This window comes from Sus scrofa, chromosome 13 (genome assembly GCF_054392235.1).
Source record: "Sus scrofa isolate SSC_HxYL_T2T_F1_AM1 chromosome 13, Sscrofa_HxYL_maternal_Yorkshire_Landrace_v2.0, whole genome shotgun sequence".
NCBI classification, from domain to species: Eukaryota; Metazoa; Chordata; class Mammalia; order Artiodactyla; family Suidae; genus Sus; species Sus scrofa.
In genome coordinates this window covers 220121030-220146578 of record NC_139395.1, presented here as the reverse complement: position 1 = coordinate 220146578, position 25549 = coordinate 220121030, and the positions used below count along the sequence as shown (strand labels likewise).

At 55.1% G+C, this 25549-nt stretch overlaps 1 protein-coding gene across 2 annotated transcripts in view; it reads right to left on the bottom strand.

Moving 5' to 3' along the window:
• The window catches only part of FAM3B (FAM3 metabolism regulating signaling molecule B), a 50241-nt gene extending 26750 nt beyond the window's left edge, over positions 1–23491 (bottom strand). For both annotated transcript variants that reach the window (XM_021071007.2, XM_084992182.1), the window contains exons 1-3: positions 23365–23491; positions 17304–17447; positions 7094–7217 (exon numbers count right to left, since the gene is read on the bottom strand). In XM_021071007.2, coding sequence (XP_020926666.1) covers positions 7094–7217; positions 17304–17447; positions 23365–23383 — 287 coding nt within the window. In that variant the 5' untranslated portion in view covers positions 23384–23491. The remainder of the gene's footprint in view (positions 1–7093; positions 7218–17303; positions 17448–23364) is intronic.
• Positions 23492–25549: the final 2058 nt, after the last annotated feature.

Here is a 25549-nt window from a genome sequence, read left to right as displayed (position 1 = left end):
ACAAACAAGTCATACAACTCAAAAGCAAAAAAAACCCCAAACAACCTGATTGAAAAATGGGCAGAGACCTAAACAGACATTTCTCCAAAGAAGATACAGGTGGCCAGCAGGCACATGAGAAAATGCTCAACATCCCTCATTCTTAGACAAAAGCAAATCAAAACTACGATGATGTACCACCTCCCACTGGCCACCATTAAGTCTACTGATAACAAATGCTGGAGAGGGTGTGGAGAAAAGGGAACCCTCCTGCACTGCTGGTGGGAACGGAAGCTGGTAACAACCACTGGAAAACAGTATGGAATTCCTCAGAAAACTAAATATAGAACTACCACATGATCCAGAAATCCCACTCCTGGGCAAATATCCAGACAAAACTGTAATTCAAAAAGAAACATGCACCCACATGTTCACTGCAGCACTATTCATAACAGCAAGACATGGAAACAACCTAAATGTCCATCACTAGAGGAATGGATAAAGAAATTGTGGTACATATGCACAATGGAATACTACACAGCCATAAAAAAGAAAAATAATGCCATTCATAGCAACAAGGATGAAACTAGAGATTATTATACTCACTGAGGTTGAGTCAGAAAGAGAAGGGAAAACACCATATGATATCACTTATATGTGGAATCTAAAATATGGCACAAATGAACCATCTACAAAACAGAAACAGACTCACAGAGAACAGACTTGTGGTTGCCGAGGGGGAGGGGGAGAAATTGGGACGGACAGACGGGGAATTTGGGTTTAGTAGATGAAAACTATTACATTTAGGATGGAAAAGCAATGAGGTCCTGCTGTACAGCACAGGGACCTCTATTCAGTCTGCTGGCATAGATCATGATGGAGGATAACTTATAAAAAAGAAAGTGTGTATATATTTATACACACACACACAGCAGAAGTTAACAACACTGTAAATCAATTTTAATAAAACAGACAAAAATACCATCTAAAAAATGAAAAGACAAAATCTGGAGAACATTTTTACAATACAAAGTGCTAACCACGTTAATATATAAAGAATCTTATAAATCAATAAAAAAGGCCAATAGTAGAAATAAAAATGGGCATAAAATATAGAGAGTTCACAGAAAATATAGTCCTCCTTCAGAATCTGCAGGAGATTGGTTCCAAGTCTCCCCTCAGATACCCAAATCCCCTAGTGCTCATGCCCCACAGTCAGCCCTCCATCCAGTATCTGTGAAATCTGCATCAGTGGATTCAACCAATCACAGGTCAGAAGCATAGTACATGCCCCCTGATTGGCTGAATCTAAGGATGTAGGACTGAGGACCGAGGGCCGACTGTCTGGCTTCTCTTAGCTTGAAGAGATTCTAGATTCACCGGCAGCAAGAACAGTAAGAGTAAAAAGCTAATCTGAGACTAACTTTCCTCTCTTGGAATGGCAAAAATCAAATTACCAGTCACATGCCACGTTGGACAGACTGGAAAGAGTCACTCTCAATGTGTTAATCCGAGTCTTCTGAGAAGCAGATGCCAAAACAGGGTTAAAGGCACAAGGTTAAACACCTGTGAGAGAAGATGAGGGGGGCTGGGTGAAGCAGGGGGAGGAGTCAGCCCACCACCCGAGTCTGACCCCAAGGGGAGGAGCGGTGAAGTGGGGTGGCCATGTGCTGGGAGGCTGGGCAGCCTCAGGAGGCCTTGCCAGGGCCTCTGGGCACCTGGGAACCCAAGCTGGGCTCAGCCGGGCCTGAGTGTCCCAGAACAAGGCTGCCTGGGGCCTCTAGCTTCTGACATGGATTCCCTCCTTGACCAAACTCTGCGTGGGCCCCGCAAGCTGTCTGGAAACTAGGCCTTATGCTTGGACTCCTGTGTCCATCTCTGCATTATCAGTTTTGGCAGGAATTCTGCTGAATCAGTTTAACCAGAACGCCCCTTTGATATCTAATTACTGTCCATATCCAATCGATTTCCTCAGGCTCCACCAGCCCCACCTCCTCCCCAGGGGGTATCTGATCGCCCTGGCCCACCTTCAGCAACAATCCTATAATCCTGTTTAGCCAGAATCCCTGTAGCCTGATGTTTCCTCTTGGTGATTTTCTGTCCACTGATCTCCACCCTGCTCCTTGACTATAAATTTCCCCCCATGATGCATGTGGACGTGCAGCCAACAGCTCTCCCCATCGCAAGACCCCATTGCAGGGGTCCCTACACGTACTGCCACGCACCCCCTTGAGGAGAGGGTGCCTTTCCATTTTCAGGAAGGGTCATGAATATTTTTTTCTAAAAGTTCTCAGGCACTGGCTAGGAGCAGCCAGGGGAAGCCCAGCCTCCAGCACACAGGCTATGGATTTCAGAATGCAGTGGCTAGAAACGCCCGGTCAATGCACTTCCTGCAACAAGAGATCTGAGAAGCGCCTTCTCACGGTCACCACGCCCAAACGGTGCTGCAGGGAGAGTCATTTAATTTCAGGCAAGGATTCCAAAATTCAAAGTGGCAACCATTTCTAATTGAGAAATCTATCCTCAGCCAGATGACCAGGGGATGGTGAAGGGGAATGAATACATTTGAAACACGAGGAACTGTTCCCCATTTCAGCTCCCTCTGTACCCTTTTCTCAGGATGTCACTGCAGGATGTGCTCCAGCAAAGCAGGGTAAAAACTCAGGAAGAGGAAGATCTCTATCCAGGAAACAGGGGCTCTAACTCCAGAGACGCAGGGCAGGCAGAGGTCACCCGGGGCGGTGGGGAAGAGGGTGACACAGTGGCTTCAGGGCAACCTGGCTGACTGGAGCAGGACGGGAGCTTCAGAAGGCGAGGCTGGTAAATATCTGATGTGAGAGATTTATTTTATTTTTGTTTGTTTTTTTGTGTGTCTTTTTAGGGCTGCCCCCATGGCATATGGAGGTTCCCAGGCTAGGGGTCAAGTTGAAGCTACAGCTGCCGGTCTACACCACAGCCACAGTCACACAGGATCTGAGCTGCATCTTTGACCTACACGCACAGCTCATGCAACGCTGGATCCTTAACCCACTGAGCGAGGCCCGGGATCGAACCCACATCCTCATGGATCCTAGTCCAGTTCCTTAATGGCTGAGCCATCACGGGGGCTCCCTGAGAGATTTATTTTAGCGGAAAGTTCAGGGATTAAAGTGATGTAGGTTCATGGAAAACCAAGCAAGCCAGCAACACCGAAGTGTAAGTGTTGTGTACAAAGTGCTTTAGTCGTGAAGACCTTCCCTTAGTCATGTTTGACACAAACCAAACGAGGAGCTCCCACTGTCGCTCAGTGGGTCCAGAACCCGACACAGTATCCATGAACATGTGGGTTCGATCCCTGGCCTCACTCAGGAGGTTAAGGTTAAGGATCTGGCAGTTGCCACAAGCTGTGGCGTAGATCACAGATGCGGCTCAGACCCCGTGTTGCTGTGCCTGTGGGATAGGCCGGCAGCTGCAGCTCCAATTTGACCCCTGGCCTGGGAACTTCCATATGCCACAGGTGCAGCCATATTAAAAAAAAAAAAAGAAGTAGAAAGAAAAACAAAAACAAAAACAAACTGAGGCCACAGTTTGAAATAGATCCCAAATACTCGTAGTCACATAACCAAAACTTAAAACTCTGACCTTGAATAAAGCCTGAGTTTTTGCCATGTCGGCATGACCTTGTGGTCACGAAGGAGTCAGCTCATGCAATGGAAAGTCGCAAAAGTCCCTAGTAACAGGTCACCCTTGAAAACAATGCACGTATTCATGCAAGCTTTTTATGAGCCGAGCTGTGACCCCGGAGAGTCACACTTCTGGGCCAAGCTTCCATGTGCAAATCTCCGTGTTTGCCAGAAGCTGGGTTCTCAATGACATGTTCCTACCAAGTACGGCTCTCTGAATTTTATTTGCAGTCTTCATCACATCAGTGCTGGATTCTCCTCAAAGCACCACGACAGAATAAAAAGTTCATCAGGACAACGGGAAGGGGGGCGGGGGCAGGGACTGTGTGACAGTGGTAGAGAGCTGACCTCCCAAGGGACAAGGCACCAGAAAATGTCTAACAGGAAAACCAGCAAGTGGTATCGCCCGCTGGCAGCGATGGGAGCAGTGGCCCTGCCGACAGCTGGAGGCGGCTGTCCCGTGGGGGCGGTGTGTGCGGGCCCCAGGGACATGCTGGTGGCAGGAAGGAAACAAACGGCAAAGACCCACCTGTCTTTCTACTCACACCTGTCTACTTTCTTTATAAGATGACAGCTCTCCACAACCTGTGCCTTCTCTTCCACCAGCTGGTTACGAGAAAACGCAAGACTAAGCCAGGCAGCATCTCTTCTCGGGCACCTGGCTGCGTTCATTCCTCTGTTCCTTTCAACTTGCTTGTGTTTGTGTTACCCTGCTTTATCCTGCATCGTATCCGGAAAAACACCTAGAAGAGTGTCGGGCAGGCCCGCTCCCTCTGCCTCCTATGTAGTCATAAACGTGGTGAGCTGTTCCTTTGGGCTGCTGGACTCACAATGGTCCACCCAGCACACCCCACCTACACCTGGGTGGGGGCCTGGCTCTGCCACTAACAGCTGTGTGACAAGGGACAAGTGACTGATTCCTTGTCTGGGTCCAGGGAATAATAATAGCACCACCTCAGAGGGAATCAGAGGAGCGTCCGAGAGGTTGCTTTGTACCAGGTGGCAGGATGCTGCAGCTCCTACATCACATCAGCAGGAGGCTTCGGGCCCCGTGGAGCAGTGGAAACCTGGGCTCTGGAATCTGAGTCTGGATAACCCTCTTCTGGGTGTGCAACGCCGTCCCACTGTCTCCACCACCCCCTCCCAGGTCCCTCTGCCTCCCTCCTGCTCCTGCTCCATGGACCTCACCCACAACCCCATTCACCGGTGCAACACCTCTGAAATTCCACAGCCACGCAATCACCGTACAGCATTCACCGCGGACATTTGCAAAACCTGCCTGTTCTCTCCAGCTAGGCCAGTGGTTCTTAAGGGGGGAGGGGCAGGATTTTGCCACCCTGGGGACCTGTGACAATGTCTGGGATGCGAGTGTTTGGCACAGCGAGGGGGTGGGTGTTCCATGTCAACTAATGAGGGGAGGCAGGGGGTACCGCTAATGCTGCACTGCCCAGGGCAGCCCCACCGCACAGAACCAGCTGCCCAGAGTGAACACGGGGCTGAGAAGGAGAACCTGGAGCTGGGTCAGCTCCCTGGGCAGGAGTCACGGGTCCCCGTCACGGTTCCTCACCCCCGGGGGGTTCATCGGTGAACGGATGTTTATCAGCAAACTCCCCGGAAGAGTGAGGAGGGCCTTAGGTAAGTGCGGGACCCTGGAGCAGAGTGGCTATTTCTCCCCACTTCCCAGATATGGAATGTGGGATACGTGGAGACAACGTGGGGTGTCCGAAGCTGAAGGTGACACTTTCTGAGTGTGCTTCTGCTCCTTGGACGGACAGGGAAGCTGCACAGACAGATGGACGCAAAGACGGAGGGAGGGAAATGCAGCAGGTGCCAAGCGCCATGGGCGACAACCAACCAACGAAAAAGGGAGGTGTGCCGGGTTTGGGGGAAAAGCTAGGCTAAGCGGGAACGGCCCCCTGCCCCGGGTTAGGAATGGGCCACGTTCTTCCTCACTGCCAGTGGGGACCACTTAACGGCCCAAACATCCCTCAGCTCCGGGCAGCGGGCTGCACTGTGCTCCCTCAGAATTCAAAGGCTGACGCTCCTGAGCCCCAGAACTTGAGACTGTGATGGTAAACAGGAGATGAAGCCAAAAGGAGGGTGACCCTAAGCCAATACGACTGCTGTCCTTCTAAAAAGGGGGAAATTGGGGGGAGTTCCCTGGTGGCTCGGTGGGTTAAAGATCCAGTGTGGTCCCTGCTGGAGCACAGGTTCGATCCTGGCCCCAGAACTTCTGTATGCTGCAGGCACAGCCAAAAACAGTGAGGGGTATGTGGACACAGACACACGTCCAGAGGGAAGGCGCTGTGAAGACACAGGCAGAGACGCATCTCCAAGCCAAGAGGGACCCTGGGACAGATGCTCCCTTGCAGCCGCGAAGCACCCAGCCCTGCCCACTCCTTGACCTTGACCGTAGTTTAAGCGGCCCTGCCTGTGTGCTTCGTTACGGCGGCTCTAGCCACGGAACACCCTAGGCTAGGACAGTTCCGTGTGCCGGGGTTTATTAGGCTGTCCTGGCTGAGGCAGGCACACAGAACCCAACACGGGGTGTAGGCTGCACGGAGAGACGGCCCTGCCTGAATCCCTGAGGGCGAGGATCAAACCCCAAAGGAAGCACAGCTGCGCCCTCTGAATATGCTGTTTCCACAAGCCTAAGGGGCCAGAGTCCAAAATCTATACTGAGTTTTGTTCTGACTGCTCTCAAATGAAAGTTCAGGAGTTCCCGCTGTGGCACAGTGAGTTAAGAAACCAACTGCAGCAGCCAGCAGCTTGGTCCCTGGTGGCTGCGGAGGTGCCAGTTCAGTCCCCAGCCAGCACAGCAGGTTAAAGGATCCTGAGTTGCTGCGGTCGTGGTGTAGGTCGAAGCTGCATCTGGGATTCAGTCCCTGGCCTGGCAACTTCCACGTGCTACGGGTACAGCAATAAAATTTTTTTTTTTTTTTTTGTCTTTTTGCCTTTTCTTGGGCCACTCCCATGGCATATGGAGGTTCCCAGGCTAGGGGTCCAATCGGAGCTGTAGCTGCCGGCCTACGCCACAGCCACAGCAACGCGGGATCCGAGCCGTGTCTGCTACCTACACCACAGCTCACGGCAACACCTGATCCTTAACCCACTGAGCAAGGCCAGGGTTCGAACCTGCAACCTCATGGTTCCTAGTCAGATTCATTAACCACTGTGCCATGACGGGAACTCCAGCAATAAAATTTTTTAAAAAAAGAAAGAAAAGAAAAGACAGACAGTTCAACACAGGACACATGAAATGGCAGGAGACACTCTGGGGGCCCCTTCCCAGCAGGCACAGTGGGCACTCTTGGTTCCCCTCGATGCCGCCGGCCTCGCCTGGGGCCCAGGACAAGCCTTTCTCTCCCGGGGCTGACTGGCTGCTTGGCCAGCCTCAGGAACGGGAAAGAACTAAGCAGGAGAGCTGGGCTCTCCTCCGAGCCCGTACTTACATCTCGTCCTCAAAGCAGATCTTGGCAAACTTGTCCCGGCCGCCCCCGCTGAGCAACCGGTAGGCATAGGTGTTTGGAGGGCACGGGGTCCAGTGGTCACATTTTTGCCTTTTCGGGGCTGGGGCTGTAACGAGCAGGAATATACCAGTTAGCATCATGCACTACTGACCAGGGGAGCCCACGGCTTGACTCTGACCGGCGGCTGTTCTGTCTCAGGACTTCACACCAGCCGAGTCCCAGGAGCCGCAGGCGAAAACACAGGAAGATACAAAGTTAGTTTAACCCAATCTTGTCTTCAAGCAGCAAATATGCAAAAGGAAAAGGACGGTGAGTAGGAGGAAATGCCAGCTTCAAGGAGACTGTGCCCCACGGCCGGGAAGAAGACTGACCCTGCTGAAGATGTAAAGCATTACTGAAGATCTGGGGCGGGGGGGGGGGGGGGGCTGCGTGTGTGTCTGTGTTTGTGCATTGCACCCTCTGCCAGGTTTTAGAATCAACACAATGTTAGCATCACCAAAAGAATCTGGAAGCATTCCTCCTATACCCATGCTTTGGAACAGTAAATATAGCCCTGGAATATTGTTTGTTTGGTTTGTTTTTTGCTTTTTGCTTTTTAGGACCACACCCTCAGCATATGCAAGTTCCCAGGCTAGGGGTCTAATCGGGAGCTACAGCTGCCGACCTACACCACAGCCACAGCAACACGAGATCCGAGTTCAGTGGGATCCTTAACCCACTGTGCGAGGCCAGGGATTGAACCCGAAACCTCATGGTTCCTAGCTGGATTCATTTCTACTGCACTATGATGGGAATTCCTGTTTTTTTGTTGTTGTTTTTTGTTTTTTTTGACTGAGCCAAGGGCATGTGGAAGTTCCAGGGCCAGGGACTGAACCCACGCCACATCAGCAATCCAAGCTGCTGCAGTGACAATGCCACATCCTTAATCCACTGTACCACCTGGGAATTCCCGGACCTGGAATATTCTGCTCTTGACATGTTGGCCTAAACTCCCCTGTGACCTTCCAGGTTACGTCTTTTTGGAGGGAGTAGCTTTCTGGGGTCAACTTTAGGGAATATCCTCTAAGAATGTGAAAAAGAAACTTCCATTTATGAATAGAAAATTGGGTAATCTGAACCTATTCTTCCAGAGAGAAAAACAAAAAAAAGTGGGACTTAAAAAAAAAAAACAAAAGAACTGCTGGAGTTCCCGTCGTGGCTCAGGGGTTAACGAATCCGACCAGGAACCATGAGGTTAAGGGTTCGATCCCTGGCCTTGCTCAGTGGGTTAAGGATCCGGCGCTGCCCTGAGCTGTGGTGTAGGTTGCAGATGCGGCTCGGATCTGGCGTTGCTGTGGCTGTGGTGTAGGAACACCTGGGAACCTCCATATGCAGCAGGTGCGGCCCTAGCAAAGACCAAAAAAAACACAAAAAACAAACAAACAAAAAAAAAAAACTGCTTAAATATATTACAAACCTAATAAGGTAGCAAAGAATTTCCAGGCTGAGATGCGGGAGAAGACTAAACTTCACCATAGTAAGCCCAGCACTTACAGCCGCTTTTAAATTAGCAACATTGGCTAATTCCAGAAAAAGTGCAAAAGAAAATCAGTGGCATTTCTGACAACTCTCAGAGGCAAAAGGGACAAAAGCTGGATGCCAGGGCCCCCCAAAGGGAGGGATCTGATAAATCCTGCTCATTTGTTGGGTTGGGGACAAAGAGAACTAGAAAGTGAGTCAGAAATAAATCAGAACTTGTATGATGCGGTGCAGCCTTAAGCCAACTGCGTGGCCCAGAAAAGGCCGAGGCAGATGCTGGTGCTGAGCAGGCCCAACAGTCTCGAAAGAGTCGGGATCACTTCCGAGGTGGATCATCAGGAGGACAGACAGCCCGGGCTGCAACGCACAGGATTTTGTATCCACTTGAAGAAAGACTGCTTGGGTCCAAGAGTGCTGGCGGACAAAAAAGAAGCCTATGGGGCATCTATCCAGCCTCTGCAATTTTACACCCGAAACACACACACATACACACACCCCTGACCAGTGCTGCCTGCCCCTTCTTCCCCGAGCTGCTGGGTCAGCGCCGGCAGGCTCTGGAGCTGTCGTGCCCAGCACAAGGGTCAGCCACGGAGGAGGACCGGGAACGTTGCTGAGGAGCCGAGCTGGCCTGGGCACCCCTGGCATCTCCCCTTGCTGGGGGCCACCGCGTTGCCATTGCTACCCCTCCTGTCTCCCTGCCGTGCAGGTGAGGCTGTCTGTCACCCACAGAATCCTGTGCTGGGTTCAAATTTAAACCCTGAGCCTCCAGGGAAGACAATCAGGCAGCGCCCTCACGCCTCCAGTTTGACTGGGGACCTGCTGCTGCGCGGCTGGCGGTGCTTCTCCGCCTGAGCTCACCCGGCTGGAGGCAGAGCCAGCAGAGCCGCTGGAGGAACCAGGACGCAGGGGGGGCTGTGATGGCCGAGTGCTGGGGGTGCTGAGCAGAAGGGCTGAGCTTCTTGGTGACACGGGGATGCAGGCATGCATCCAGCCCTGGTGTCCAGGAAGATGCTGATTTTTTGGGGGGGCGTGTACCCCAACATCACGCTTACTCAGCCCTTCAGCTGCTCCATCAAGGTTGGTGAAGGAACAAATGGACATTGGGCCCCTTGGACGGGCAGAGAGCTGCGCCTACTTTGGCAGGAAACTCAGAGAGACTGAGCCCTGTTCCCGCCCCGGCAAAGGACCGGACCATGTATCAGAGATTTCTGAACTTGTGGACTGCAGCTCTGGTCCGCTTTTCCCAATTTCTCCTCCCCCTGATTCTAATCCTTTAAATAACAAAGGACCCTGGGGGTTTATCTTTTCTCATCTGAATTAAAAATGGACTGTATAGAAAAAGAAAAAAAAAAAAAACTACGTATTTTCACTCTAAGGAGATTTCCCTGTTTTACTTCTCAATACACTTCCTTCCAGGCTTTTCTATGCATATGAGGGCATCTGCAAAGTTGGAAAACATAGATTAAACATATTTGAACCACGTTATCCTATGTATATCTTCATATATACTTCGTGTTTTTTCTTACTTTCCAGTTTCCTACATTTCATGAACATGAAAAAGTGCTATACAGTATCTTTTCAACGTTTCCAGTTTTGAACGCTATAGTGTATTTTAGTTTAAAAAAAATTCTGAAGTTCCCCCGTTGTGGTGCAGCAGAAATGAATCTGACCAGTATCCCTGAGGATGCGGCTTGGATCCCCGGCCTTGCCCAGTGGTTTGGGGATCCAGCGTTGCCCTGAGCCGTGGTGTAGGTCACAGACGCAGCCTAGATCCTGCGTGGCTGTGGCCGGGGTGTAGGCCGGCAGCTACAGCTCCAATTTCGACCCCTAGCCTGGAAATTTCCATACGCCTCAGGGGCAACCCTAAAAAGAAAAAAAAAAATTGGGGGGGGGGGGCTGCACCTAAGGCATGTGGAAGTTCCCAGGCCAGGGATCAGACCCAAGCCACAGCCGTGACACCACCAGATGCTTAACCTGCTGCCCCAGAGAACTCCTGGTTTTTAAAACTTGGATAATAATACTCACCACTTTGAATTTAGAGGTAATTCACCTGGAAACACACTGAACATAGTATTTGGCCGTGTAACTAACACACTGTTTCAAGGCAGCGTGTCCATTTCCCAGCCTTGCAGACGTCTGAGCACGTGTACACAGGACCCCCGACGTACGATGGTTCGACTCTGTGATGATTCAGTCAAAACCTGTGAGCTGTGACCCCCCGATCCTTCCCAGGCTAGTGACACCTGCTCCAATGCTAAAAACTGCTCCACCGATACCCGATCTGGACGCACACACCGTTCTGCTCTTTGCCTTCAGTACAGGATTCGGTAAGTGACAGGAGATAGTGAACATTTTATTGGAAAACAGACTTTGTGGTAGATGATTCTGCTCCACTGTAGGCACATTCGTTGTGAGCATGGTGAAGGTGGGCCAGGCTCAGCTACAACGTTCAGCACCTTTTATTCAAAGCATTTCTTTTTCTTTCTTTCTTTTTTTTTTTAGGGCCCCCGCGGCATACAGAGGTTCCCAGGCCAGGGGTGGAATCAGAGCTATGCTGCTGGCCTACACCACAGCCACAGCCACAGCAATGCCAGATCCGAGCCGCGTCTGCGACCTACACCACAGCTCACGGCAATGCCAGATCCTTAACCCACTGAGCGAGGCCAGGGATCGAACCTGCAACCTCATGGTTCCTAGTTGGATTCGTTTCTGCCGTGCCATGACGGGAATTCCCTCCAAAAGCATTTCTGACCTAAGATATTTTCTGTTTGTTTTTACGATTTTTGTCTTATTTTAAAGAATTTTTATTATAGTTGATTTACAACGTCATGTCAATTTCTACTGCACAGCAAAGTGAGCCAGTGATAGCTGCACACACACACACACACACACACACACACACACATTCCTTTTCTCATATCATCTTCCATCTTGTTTATTACCAGTAATTGGCTGTAGTTCCCTGTGCTGCACAATAAAACCTCATGGCTTACCCTTTCAAAGTATAATCGCGTGCATCTACTACCCCAACTCCCAATCCATCCCTCCCCCGCCCCTGCTATTTTCACCTTACGATGGGTTTGTGGGATGTAATCCCATCGGAGACTGAGGAGGAGGCTTCGTCCTTAATCTGGAGGGAGCTCTCCTTAAAGTGGGACCCGCACTTGTTCCCCTGCCACCTGCAGTTCCCTTCGTGGAGGTCACCCTTCCTCTTAAACACACAGCCCTGCTCCCGGGCCCCTGCTGTTCTCGGCAGGGCTCCTTCCAGGTCACTGCACCAGGCCCGGCTCTTGGAGAAGGACGTTACTTCCGGGCCCTCTGCTGTCCCCAGGCTGCTGGGGGAGGGCCCTGGTCCCGGACCCTCTCCACCTGGGCCCTCGCCCAGCACTGGGCCTGCGGACGGGTGTGCTGTGAGCTGCAGAGGGGCACGGGCTAACCCCGCCCGGGGCCCCAGTGGAGCTTAAAAGAGAAGGCCAGGAGGACAAGGCCTACCTCCGCCTGACCCAGGTGACACGGTCGTCTGGGGACTGAATGACAGCAGATTGGAACAGGAAGGAGAGAGGGATATTTTGCTTTGGTTTAAAGCCAGCTGGAAAAACAGAAGCAAACCGGGTGTGATGGCATCGCAAATGAGCCGGAGACAGATGCCCACAGGGTGAACGAGGCAGCACGGCCTGCAAGGGACCCCCCCACGCTGCTCTGGAGGCTGGACAGTTAAGAAGGGACAGCATGGGTGTAACCACCCTGCCCTCATGCTCCCAGCCACTAACCCTGTGCTGACCAGCCAGCCTGGTCAGAAAGTTCATGGAGCAGCTCAGAAGGCAGAGAGATGCTAAACGCAGATGAAAAACTAAACATCTGGTGGCAGGGAAGGAGAGCGCGCTGAGGCAGAGAGCACTTCTTGGCAAAAATGCAGGGAAGAGTCAGAAAAGAATCCTCACTTTTATGATCTAGCGAAGGGCTCTGTGCCTGCAAATACATTAAATAGCAGTTTTATATATTTAACGTCATTTAAAGAATGTAAAATATATTTTATATTGTAAAAACAGCAGTGGTTTTTTCCTTTTCTTTTCACGCCCGCACCTGCGGCATATGGAAGGTCCCTGGTCCGGGGGTCAAATCAGAGCGGCACCTGTCGGCCTACGCCACAGGCACAGCAACGCCAGATCTGAGCGGCATCAGCTTGCAGCAATGCCAGATCCTTAACCGGCTGAGCAAGGCCAGAGATCGAACCTGCTTCCTCATGGGCACCTGTGGGGTTCTTAGCCTGCTGAGCCACAGTGGGAACTCCAGTGGCTTCTGGAGTTTATCGATGTATAGTTGGTTGAGGATGGTGTGTTGGTTTCAGGTGTACAGCAAAGTGATTCAGTTACACGTACATATAGAGATGTGGTTTCCAGGTGAAGTTTATTTCACCTAGAAATAAACTGTGGAGCTGAACTTGCAGGCATTCGTTTGCTGCCCTTCTTCCTTTGACACAGGAACCCCCCAGGCATTGTGAGATCTCTAAACGCACCTCCCCAGGTGCCAAGGCAGGGGCAGCAGACTGCAAACTGAGAGTAGAGGTAGAGGGAAGCGGGGCTGGAGAGACAAAGGGACGATGCCAGTGTGCTTGGGATCCAGCCACACGCACGCTCCCCCTTCGCTTCCCCGTGTTCCTCCTCCCGCCCCCAGACAGAAATACAGCGCCCTCCACCGCATCCGTGGCTTCCACATCTTGGATTCAACCCACCAGGGATTGAAAGGGTTCCAAAAAAGTTCCAGAAAGACCCAAAAAGCAAAACTGGATTTTGCATCCTGCAGGAAACTATTCACGTGGCATTTACACTATATTTACAATGACTGACGTAGCATTTACAGGATATTAGGTATCACAAGTCATCTGGAGACGACTGAAAGCTGGAGTGCCCGCTGTGGCACAGTGGGTTAAGAATCTGACTGCAGCACCTTGGGGCCCGGTGGAGGCTCAGGTTCGATTCCTGGCCCGGTGCAGCGGGTTGAAGGACCCAGTGTTGCCACAGTTGGGGCACAGGTTGCAGCTGTAGCCCGGATTCAGTCCCTGGCCTGGGAACTTCCTCGGTGCAGCCATGAAAATAAACAAATAAACAAACAAACAAATAAATGAAAATGAGGTACACAGGAGGGTCGTTAAGGGAGTAAATCCTGAGTTTTCATCACACTAATTTTTTTTCTATTTCTTTCATTTTGTGTCTATATGAGATGACGGGTGGTCACCAGACTTGAGACAACTCTTTCGCAGTGTGTGTGTGTCAGATCACTGTGTCGTAGACTTGAAGCTCAGACAGGGCTGTTACGTCAACCGTATCTCAATAAAACCGACAGAAAAAAATGTACCTGGGAGGCTGGGCGTAGGTTATGTGCAAATACTGCACCGCCTTCTACAAGCAACTCGAGCATCCATGGCTTTTGGTACCTGAGGGGGTCCTGGAACCATCCCCCCATCTGGTACCCCCACTGCGGATGCCTGTGGAAGCCTCAGATCCAGCCTGGGGTCCCCAAACTCTCTGGAAATGAGAAACGCTCGTCACTGCCGTGAGCTGCCACTCCACGCCCGTCAGACTGGCGAACGCGGAAGGCTGAGCCGTGCACGTGTTGGTGAGGCTGGCAGGAGCCAGGAGCTCAGGCACTGCTGGTGACACCGCAGACGGGCCGGCCCGTCCTGAAAAGCCATCGGCCTCAAGGCAGTCACCGTAAGCTGACATGCACGCTGTGGCCTGGCGGTTCACGCCTGCATATGTAAATCCCAGAGGAAATGTCACCCAGGCCCACCGGAGACCTGTGGGCTGCTCCTGGTGCGGCATCTGTGTGGTGACAGGGGGGAGGCCACGGGGAGCGGTCCCTGAGTCCCCGAGAGGGAACACGCGAGGACTCGAGCCCCAGGCATGAAGCAGCTGGGACCAGCCGGGGAGGAGAAGCACCCACAGCACGACGGGGCCTCGGGTGTGACAGCAAGTGACATCACAACACAGAACGAGGGCTGGACCGCCCCGGAATACACGCCCGCAAAACCGGACAGCCCGGTCTGCCATTAGGTGTTCAAACAGGAAGGTGACACTAGACACCTCAGATTGGGCCTGGTGGGGACGTCAGACAGGAAAGCAGAGAGAGAAAGAGAGAGATGGGAAAATAAGGGAGGCCTGGGCCGTGCGGGGCCAGCCTGGCAGCCCGCCTCCTCCTCCACCGGTACCTGGGCTTTCGACAGGGCGTGCGGTCAGGCCACGCAAGGCAGCTCTCGTCCTGCTCCATCCACGCCCTGCTTGACCTGCTTCAGCTACACCTACTCGTCCGAAAGGCCTTCCTGCCCACCTGCCCCAGGCCCCAGCTGGCGATGACGAGGGACCGCGAGGGGCGTGCCCTCAGCTGGTTTCCCTGGTAACCAAGAAGCCAAGCAGATGTCAACTCCCCCCATAACTGCTAATTTTGCTGAAACCCAGCAAGACCCTATGGTCCCTCCCTCAATGTCCCCTGCCTGCCTTTCGTCTGTAGAAAAATGTCAAAGAATAAGTTTAATCAGAGAACGAGAAAACGCAGATGCAGAGGAAAGCAGTCCAACGAGACCAAGTCACAACATTTAGTCACGAAGCAAAGGCAAGGACTTTAGTTCCTCTCAGGGGCTGTGGGTCACCTTCTGAGCCGTGTCCTGAGAGCTGCCTTGTCGACACTGAAACCCCACCCGCTGGAAGACGTTAGCGGCATGACGACCAGACTGGGGCCATGACATTGCTGCCACAGTTCCCAGAAGTGGCCTCAAAGAAGCAGGAACAAACCGACCCTGGAACTGAAGACAAACTGTGCTTGACACAGTCAAGAGGCTGCTGCTCAGATCACCCGACCAACTGCGAGGTGACGGCGGAGCGGACGGCGCTGTTTCCGCACGCAGCCCCCGCCCTCCGCCGTAAAACCTCTTGCCCCCTGATCCTCAGTGGGGGGCGGGCCTTTGGGCAGGAGTCTGCCTTCTTTCTCGGCCCCCACCCCGCCCCGCCAGTTGCTGACCTCCAAAATATAGCAAACTTTCCTCTCCATCAACCTTGCCTCTTTACTGGCTTTAGAGTGGCCAGTGGCCGAACCCCACCCAAGATGGTCCCACTGGGGGCCATGGCCGAGGGGCCAAGGGCCCACAGCCTTGGTTCTGCAAACACCTGGGGTTACTGCGGTTCCAGAGGCCTGCGGACGCCAGGAGCTGGGCTCACCCTTGAACCCTGTCCCAGGGCAGGGAAAGCACACTCTACCTGTTTAGCAGGCACAGGAGGAGGCAGGGAGGAGCACCGGGCGGGGGGCACCCGTCCCTGGGGGGCACCTCCCCAGCCACGCTGCTGCTGACAGCAAGGAGTAAGCCTCGCTGCAAAGCCAGCCCGGCCCACGATGACACCGTCCCCTTTTAACCTCTCACCACATGGGCATTACACTCTGCAACACGGGACCCAACCCCCAAGCAGCCACGTGTCCCCCAAAGTGGAGGTTCCAAGCCCACAAGAGCCAGGACACAGCCTCCTGGGCGAACGTAGCCACCCCTCGCCCCCACCTTGACATCCCAATAGCTTGATGTCACAGGGAAGGGGTGACGGGGCCTCCCCAGCCCCTGCTGGTGGGAATCAGAAACCATGCGAATGAGCCTCCTAAAAGGACCGGGTCAGAGGCAGCTCCTGAAGGTGAGCCCGAATCCAGTGCAGACTTCACGTTTTGGGTGAAAAAGAGACATTGAGAAAGTAAGCCCTTGGAGGGCCTCGCCCACACCCTCCGCACGGGGTCTCCACGGCGCTGGGCTCATCCATGGTCCACGTGCAACCATCTGTCTGATGACCCGCAAACTCACTGTGAAAACCTTACTTAAAATAAAAACACGTCAGGAGTTCCCATCGTGGCACAGTGGAAACAAATCCGACTAAGAACCATGAGCTTTTGGGTTCGATCCCTGGCCTCACTCAGTGCGTTAAGGATCTGGCCGTGAGCTGTGGTGTAGGTCGAAGACGTGGCTCAGATCCTGCGTGGCTGTGGCTGTGGCGTAGGCCAGTGGCTACAGCTCCGATTAGACCCCTAGCCTGGGAACCTCCATGTGGCACAGGTGCGGCCCTGGAAATGGCAAAAATAAATAAATAAATAAAAACACATCAGTCACCGTCAATATCTAGAAAGTTCCTTTTTTCTTCCTTTGGCCACAAAGAGGTCATTAAATCGAAAATGGAATCGTTTTTATAAAATTTTAAGGCATTACCCAGTTCTTTATATTTGTGCAAATGAATCCTGGATAACATGCTTCTGCATTTAAAGTAAAGCAGCGCACCTACGTACGGTGAGATTTTGAACAAGGGTACAGATAAGCGCTTTGGGGCCCCTGCATTTGCCGATGTAATACGTAGGGGACATTCTGTAATTTCACTTCATTCCCAGCTCCAGCGCCTGCTTTTATTCAACCTGCCCTGCAGGGTTTTCTCCCCTGACACCATGGTTTGCTTTGGGGTCTCACGGGGTGATGAGGAGGGGTCCCTGCCTCGGAAGAGGGGGCACAGGAGAGGACTTTCCCCACCCCCCCACCCCCCCATCATCATCAGCATAAGTGGCTGGTGGGGCCGAGGCGAGGCCAGGGCCACTCCCCCCCTCCAACCCCGGCAGCTGGGCCGCAGAGCCCTCGTGCTGACCGGGCTGTGGTACCCACCTCTGAGAACAGGCTTCTCCCCGATGCTCCGGATGCTGTAGACGGCGCTGGACAGGGGCATGTCTGGGACAAGCTCTGCAAGCAGGTACCCCGAATACCAGGCACACAGGGAGGCGAAGACAAAGAACACGGCCTTCAGGGTGCCTGCGGACAGACGAGACGCGTGTGGGTGCCGGCGCCCAGGGCTCTCCTGACCCCTCCAGCCTCCCCAGGACAGCATCCTGCACTCGTGTCAGCGGGATGCTCAGTGGGCAGGCCAGGGCCCGGGGCCGCTGAAGGAGCGACCAGGGCTCAGGGGCTTCTGCGAGCCGGCTTCCAGGTAGGCGAGCGACGAGAAGAGCAGGATGACGGGGGCAAGGCCACCGTCCCCACCCGCGCTGCTGCGCTGGGACAGAGCCTCCTCCAGCGCTCAGGCCAAGACTCAGCGAACTGCCCTGAGGTGGGCCTGAGACCACAGAGCCGCCCTTCCCTCCGGTCTGAGGAAGCTCCCGGAAGCAGAGGGACCCTCCGGAGCTGGGGGGCTGCCCTTGTTTCATTTACTGCTGCGTCCCCAGTGCTGAGGACAGTGCCAGGCCCCCCGTGGGCACACGACCACCCTGTGTCGCCCTGGAAAAAGTCCCCAGGCTCTCAGGATCCTCAGACAGGCCTGCGGGGACGGACGCCCAGGGCTCCCAGAGGCGGAAAATCCCTGGAGATAATTGTCTGGCTGACAGGCTCCAGGACCTTCCTCTCAATTCCTCAGGTAAAGGCATTCGTCTCACCCACTCCCGGGCAGCCACAGCCCCAGGGGACAGCTCTGTCCCTCCACAGGAATCCGACCCTGCGTCTTTCAGGTTTTACCCCCTAAATGCCTCACAGATCAGGGCTGTGCGGGAGTTCCCAAAATTGCCAGGACGAAGGGGTGGCAGCAGGTCCTGTGCCTAAAGGGCCCTCAGTGTGCCCGGGTCAGACGTAGGTGCTCACAGGTCTGGTGCCGCAAATAAGAAAGCGGGCGGCGGGGAGGGAGGGGAGGAGGGAGGGGAGGAGGGAGGGGGAGGGAAGGAAGAGGGGGAAAAACCAGAGGAAGAGGGAAAGAAAGGGGGAAGGGGGAAGGAGGGGAGGAGGGGGAGGGGGAGAAGGGGGAAGGGGGCTTCATCTGCTCCCTCTCAGGTGAAGCATCTGGAAACAACCGCCCTCGAGGGCGGCCTCTGAGGTCCTCCGGGCTGCCAGCCCCAGACCCCCTGACCACGGTCCCAGCCTGTCCTGTCCCCCGGGCGGCACCCACGCTGCCGGCCCGCGTCTGGCTGGGCAGAAGGGCCTCTGCCGGCCCCCAGGTGGCGTGTGGCCAGGGTCTCTCCCCAGGACCCGGTAGTTCACCCTGGGTTCTGGGCCAGCGTCCCCGGTGGACCCCGGGCCCCCGGGTCTGTCCCTTCCCCACATCCTGCCCAGTTCAGACGGGGAACAGGCTCGGCCGTCTGGGCCTCTTTCTGGACCCTACACCCACCCTCCCAGCAGGCTGGCCGGGCGACCCCCAAAACAGAGCCCCCCACAGACCTGGCTTCACCCCAGCGTGCTCCCTGCTGGGTGCGGATCTATCCCGGGGGGAGATAAAGACCCCGTCTGTCTGGTCTCTACCCCAGTTCCAGGCACCAAACTCCTAAAACCCTGAGGGTCTCCCGGGTGACAGGGGTGTCTGCCGCTGTTGACAGAAGCAGCCCCTTGCAGCCCTCCAGAGTGTGTGCTAATGAGGTGGCTCAGGGCGGGTCCTTGGAGAGCTTCAGGAGGGGCTGGTCACCCCGGAAAGGCCCAGCCCACCAGCCCCCCACACCCCCGACCCCCAGGAGGTCATGTGACCAATGACGCAATAAGACCTCAATGACACCCTGGACTCAGACACTTGGGGGGCTTCCTGTGGTGAACACACTGATGAGCCAAGAGGGTGATGCACCCCAAGTCCCAGGGGTGAAGACCCGGAACTCCCACCCCAAGACCCTCCAACCTTCACCACGCAGCCCTGCATCTGGCGGCTCCTGACTTATATTCTCTATCATAAAGCTAATTGTAAATACGGTAACACTGTAATGTTTCTGTGAGTCATTCTAGCAAATTATTGACCCCTCCAAGCAGCTGTGGGAACCCCTAGATTTGTAGCCAGTTGGTCAGATGTAGGGGTGGCCCCGAGCTCTGAAGACAGGGCAGCTTGTGGAGGGCACTGCCCTTGGCCTCAGCCTCGGCCTCTGGCGCTTACTGTAGCTGGTCGCCGTCAGAACTGCGCTGAGTGGCTGGTGTCAGAGGGCTGGTGTCTCTCCACCCAGAGCCCAGAGGAGACAAGAGAGGGCGTCCCCCGCGCCTCTCCAAGTGTGCAGGCCTCCAGCACCCAGCAGGGGGCGTCCTCTCTCTCCAGGCCGTGAGGAGATGCAAACCTCGCCTCACTTCTCACACCTCGAAGTTTCCCCCACTGGAACCCCCACTGGTTAGGTCATAGGGGTCCTATTTGCTGGTGCTTCCGGGGTGGCCCGTTAGCTTGCGTAGCCGTCCTGGTGGACTGTGGATGCCTCTGTCTCACCTGGACCGCTGGCTCCTTTTTCAAGTGCCTGTTTCAACATCAATTACGCTCTCTTTCCCAAGCCACACTCTCCCTAAGACTGTTAGAACTAACGCAGGGACGGCTTCCTGCTGGCATCGTGGTCCCTGCAGTTCCCAGGATGGAGGGACGTCTCCAAGCCAGCAAGACCAGCCACAGAAAACACAGTGAGAGTCACGGGTGAAGCAGGCATGGTGTCCCGGCAAGTCCTCTGCTCTGAGCTGGGGCCACGCCAACCTGTGCAGGGCGGCTTCTCTGCTGAAACCTGTGCACGAGCTGGTCCCTCTGCCCCAGCGCGCTCTCCTCCACACGCCCCCGGCCAGCTCCCCCCCTCTCCCCTCCACGGACCCCAGCGAAGCCCCCTGGCCTTCCTGGTGCACCTGCACAGGGTCCCTGACATCGGCCCTTCACACGCCCCGTTGGTGCCGGACCCGGAGGCGGTCCCCTCCGGGTCTGTGCCTGCATACCCGGAACGGAGTGAGAGTCACAGGACGTGCCAGAAAGTGCTGCTGGACTTACCCGGGTGAACAGTGCGAGAGACTGCTGGAAACTCAGTCCCGGGTTCAGAAACCACCGTCCACTGTGTCCGGTGTGTGTCAGACCACAGGTGGACTCTCTTATCCGAGAAGAAAATCAGCAAAGCTGAGATGATTCACGAGAGCTTCTAGACACCCTGTCACATGTGAAATCTGTGAGCAGAGGTGCTGTTTGGCTGGCAGAAGAGTGAAAGCACCATGACGCCACCTCTCGGATGCCCTCCTTCCTGCACGGAAGTGACACACGATTCTGTCCCCAGGTGTACAAGGACAAACAGGTAGAGATGACGGAAAGAAAATGAAAGGTCCTCCCTCACAAGAGACCTATGACCGCCGGACTGGCGGGGCCACGGGCGCCCATCCCTGGAAAACTTCCCAGTCTCCCAGGAAGGCTGTAATGTGTCTGGCCTCTGGGTGAGGGGTGCAGCCGATGACCACCAGGCTGGGGACAGCCAGGGTCCCTGTGGTGGCTGAGGAAAGCCACACCCTGGAGCCAGAACCCCTGGAGGGAGGGAGGCCAGACGGAGCAGGGTGCCCTGGCACCAGCTCACTCCGAGAAGGTGGGGCAAGGGCGGCGGCGGACCTGGCACCCGGCAGGATGGGTTCCACAGCTTCAGATGTGGGGGAAGACGCAAAGGAAGTACCCAGAGGCCAGAACCTTCTGTGACCCTGTAACCAGGATCCGGCCTTTTCTCGGAAGGTAATAAAGTCATCAGCAGCCCAGCAGCCAGGACCCGTCCTAAGTACATCCACCCAGCAGGCACCCTGAGTACTGGAGCAAAAGCCAGTTCTGAGCCTCCTCCAGGCAGGCCCTCAGGTACCTGCCGCGCGCCGGCATGCGCGTGTCTGTCTGTCTGTCTGTCTGCACTTTTGTGCCTCCTAACTTCCCCTCCCCCTCCCCCTCCCCCTCCGATTCTTGCGGGTCTCAGGCTGGTCCTGATGCCTCATGTACACCGGAGGACCAGCAGTCCTGAAACCAGGGTACACTAAGCCAGGCTATGGGGGGGGGGGTCTCAGGACGGCCCCCTCCAACCCAGGGGCCATCCTGAACCCCTAAACACAAACACTGGAGGGATTTCCTTCCACAGGAAATGGACGAGGAGGCTGTTTGTCCCTGGCAGCCTCCCCACAGGAACCCAGATCCCCTGGCCCAGGGCGGGTCGGGGGGGTCGGGCAGCCACACCTGCACCCCTCGTCCTTGAGAGGCTGGGGGCCCAGAGGGCTGAAGCTGCCACACGTATGATGCAGATGCTTTGTGGCTTCAGCTCAGCAGGCCTCAGGGTCCACGACTGCTCCCATTCTGTTTATGGAGGCCTTTTGGCAGCAGGACCGGGAAACGTCATAACCTGAACGCCGAAGCAGGTTTGCAAGGTTAATCCACTTTCAAAGTTCACACGCCAATGCCCTGGCTTGGAGGCGTTGGAGGACCGCTCCCAGGCCGCTGCCCCAGCCAAGGGTGGTGATGGCTTCACTTGCTTTCTCCCTCCAGGCTGACTGTGCTTCCTGGGACCTGTGTCCCTACTTGGGACAGACCCGGTTCCTGACAGAAGCATCCAAGGAAATGCTGCTTCCATGAATGCGGCTACATCTTCAGCGCATTCAATCGAAATGACCTGAGCTGCGGTCATTTCTCCCACAGCCACGAACCCGGATAAACGCTAACCTGTGTGGCCTCACAGCTCCTGGTGTGAAAGGACCCCGAGGCTCACAAATGAGTCAGGAAGGCTGTGTGCGAAGAAGCAGCGGGCAGGGAAAAGCCATCCGAGGATACTCAGCACTAAGTGAGCAGCAGCAGCATCTCAAAAGCACATAAGATACGAACAATTCTTCCAAAGCAGCTAAGATGAACGTCAGAGCCCCAAGAGAGAGGGTTTCTCCCAAGAAAAGAGATACGGAGTTCCACTGGTTTATTATACAAGCCACACAAGGTACCCCAAATGGCGCTGTTTGTAAGTTGTTTTTTTGTTTTTTTTAAATGGTATCTTACACAGTAAAACGAAATCTCAAGAGTTGGATCCCTCCCCGCTGGGAACGGAGGAGAGAAAAGGGTGTGCTCAGAGCTTTCCACAGTGTGACCATACAACCGGAATGCCACTCGGGAAGGGAGAGATCACCAAGTCTAACAAACACTGCGCAGCCTTGACCAACCACGCGGAGACGGAGAGGGGGCCTCTGAGGAGGCCCAGAGAACTTCCCACTTTTGAGCTTTTAATGTTTGCACCATGTGCTGCCTTGCTCTGGGAGGAATCCGGATTCCTCAGGTTACAGGAAGAAACATCCAGACCAACTGGAAAGGGAACATGTGGCAGAGACCAGCCGTTCACCCTGGACCCTAGTGCTGAAGAGATGCTATTTGTTAAGGTCATCGGAAGGGCCAAGGGCATCCCATGTCAGCCTCCACGTCTCACCTACCTACAGACGGGTGACCCGGAAAGGGCTGTCTCACTGTCCCCACACTTTCCTGAGTTCCTTGGTTGGTCGGGTGGACCTGCTGGCTATTGACAAGTGACTCCAGCCAGAGGAGGAGCCGCAGGTGGAGCCCAAAAGGGCCTCCTCGAAGCAGCACTGGCAGCCCCCTCTTGGCCCGGGAAGTCGGGGGCGCCCCTACAGGTTCCTCCTTCTGGCGGAAGGCGCCCTCTCTCCTTGGGGCCCATTGGGTCTGCTCTACCTGGGCTCACCCAACACATAATTTCCAGGCAAAATCTCAGTCACTGGCCCCCTCCCCTGCCACGCACGCAGCTAGGGCGGTGGGGACAGCAGGAGGGCCGAGGAACCCCAGCCGACTTGCCTTCAGGATTCGCTTCCCATCCTCGCATTCCTGATCCCGGGTCTAAGGGACAACCCTGCCCCAGTACTGCCCCCACCTCTGGCTCAGCGGGGCGCGTTCCAGGAAGGGCAAGAGAGCCGACTCTCCTGTGCGGGTCTCCCTTCCCTCTCGGCACAGTGTGGGGGTCGCACTTACCCGCAGCCCAGGGGCGCATCTTTCGGGTGCGGCTGGGGCCCTCCTGGCCCTGAGCCGCAGCTCCCGGGCGACCGGAGGGAGGAGGGCGCCTCGCACCGACTGGGCAGACGACAGGGCGACACTCCCTGGGGGCAGGACGGCGGCGGGAGGGCGGGCAAGTGCGTGGCGGTGGGGGCGGCTGGCGCGCGGGAAGGTGCGGGCTGGACCAGCGCGCAGTGTGGGCGGGGCAGGTGCGCGGGGCGGGGCGGGCGCGGGGCAGGTGCGCGGGGTGGGCGGTGCCCTCGAGCTCCGGGTCTTGCAGCCCAGGCGGACGGGGAGCCGGGGAGAACCAGCGGGTTTGGCTCTGCAAGGAGGGCGCTGTCCCTTCAGGGTCGGCGGCCCCAGGCCCCGACGGAATGTCTCACAGAGAGAAGGGACAGCCACAATGTGCTTTCCAGGCGTCAAAGTCGAGTCCCCGCGGAACCCAGGTTCGAAGTCCAAGTTCCCGGGTCACTGTCATAAAGCTCTCTGCTTCCTCCAGAACTTCCTGCCCACAGCTGTTTGCACAGCCCAGCCGGCCTCCTGCCTCTTGCTTCCTCCTTGAGGCCTGGGGGGGGGGGGGGTTGGTGGGGAAAAACAGCTCAAGAGCAAAGTCCCAGGCCCCACCGGAAGGGCGGCAGGGCGGCAGGGCAGCCAGCCTGCAGGTCCTTGGGTTCACAAGGGGCCGGGCTTGCGGGGGGCGGGGGGGGAGCAGGTATTTGAAGACGGCTTCCCATGAAATGTCCTACCCCCCAAACAGGCACAGCTGCTTCTCCCCACCCCAGGCGGGCTTGCCTTCTGGACATCCATCAGGATTTTTCTGTGTGTTTCCTAATTTAAGGCTAAGTTCCTGGGCCAGGGATGGAATCCCATCTGCAACTGGCACCTATGACAATGCCAGATACTTTTACGCCACCGTGCCTCGCAGGAGGACTGAACCCTGGCCTCCGTATCCACACCGAGCTGCTGCAGGGGACTCTTAACCCACTGCCAGAGCGGAAACTCCCCAGACAGCTGTCGAGTTGGACGGCGCTTCTGAATCCACTGCAGTCACAGTAGTCTCAGGCTCCTAGGGCAACTGACGGCTCTAAGGCAGTTGGTCTTTGGTGGAAAATTCCAGGGAGGCAGGTCTGCCAGCCACCCAGTACCAATCCCTCATGTCGACAGCTCCGGTTCCCCCCAAGAAAACGCGGAGGTCTAAGGACCCTGGGTGTCACATGGGGGCCTGGCTGTGACGTGCCCTCCACTGCCGTCTTTGCTCCTGAGAAACTCCTGCCCGGCCACATCCAGGGAGCCTGTGGACAGTGCGACTTTATTTTTCTAAGCCACTCTCTGCCTGCTGTCCTCCAAACCAGAGGCGGGTCTCCATCAGGACCCTTCCCCAGGGCTCCCGAAGAGTCCCCTCCCGAGCGTGACACAGTTCGGCTCAGACACGTTTCTGAGCTGCTCCACGGCCTCACTCAGAAGCTGTTCCCCAGCCCCTCCTGACAATACATTAAACTCGTTAAAGTGGTTTCATCTACCAAGAATCTCAGCTTTCTCTTTAGCTTCCCTCATTTCCAAGACGGGGCTTTTACAAAACCCTGGGTTGACTTTCATTTAAAGCAATGTGATAAGGGAGTTCCCACTGTGGCACTGCGGTTAAGGATCGTGTGTCGCCCCAGCTGCGGTGTAGGTAACAACTGTGGCTTGGATTCGCTCTCTGGCCCAGGAACCACCACGTGCTGTGGGCGTGGCCAAGAAAGAAACCAAGTGTGGTTAAAAAGAGGTCTAACAAAATGTATCACCTTTCGCCAAGTTAAAATTTTCACTTTTACACACACACTTCAGCAGTGCTAAGTATGTTCGCACTGTTGCACCACAGAACTTGGCAACGTTTCATTCTGCAAAACTACAACTCTGTTCCCACGAACCAACAGCCTCCACGCTTCCATCCCCAGCACCTGGCAACCACCAGTCTATTTTGTTTCCAGACTATAACCACTTTAGATACTTATTTAAGTGGACTCATGCAGTATTTGCCTTTTTATGACCGGCCTATTTCACGGAGCATAAAGTCCTCAAGGTTCATCCATGTTGTAGCCTGTGACAGGCCTTTACTCCTTTTTAAGGCCGAATAATATTCCCTTGTATGTATGGACCACACCTCGGTCATCCATTGATCCCT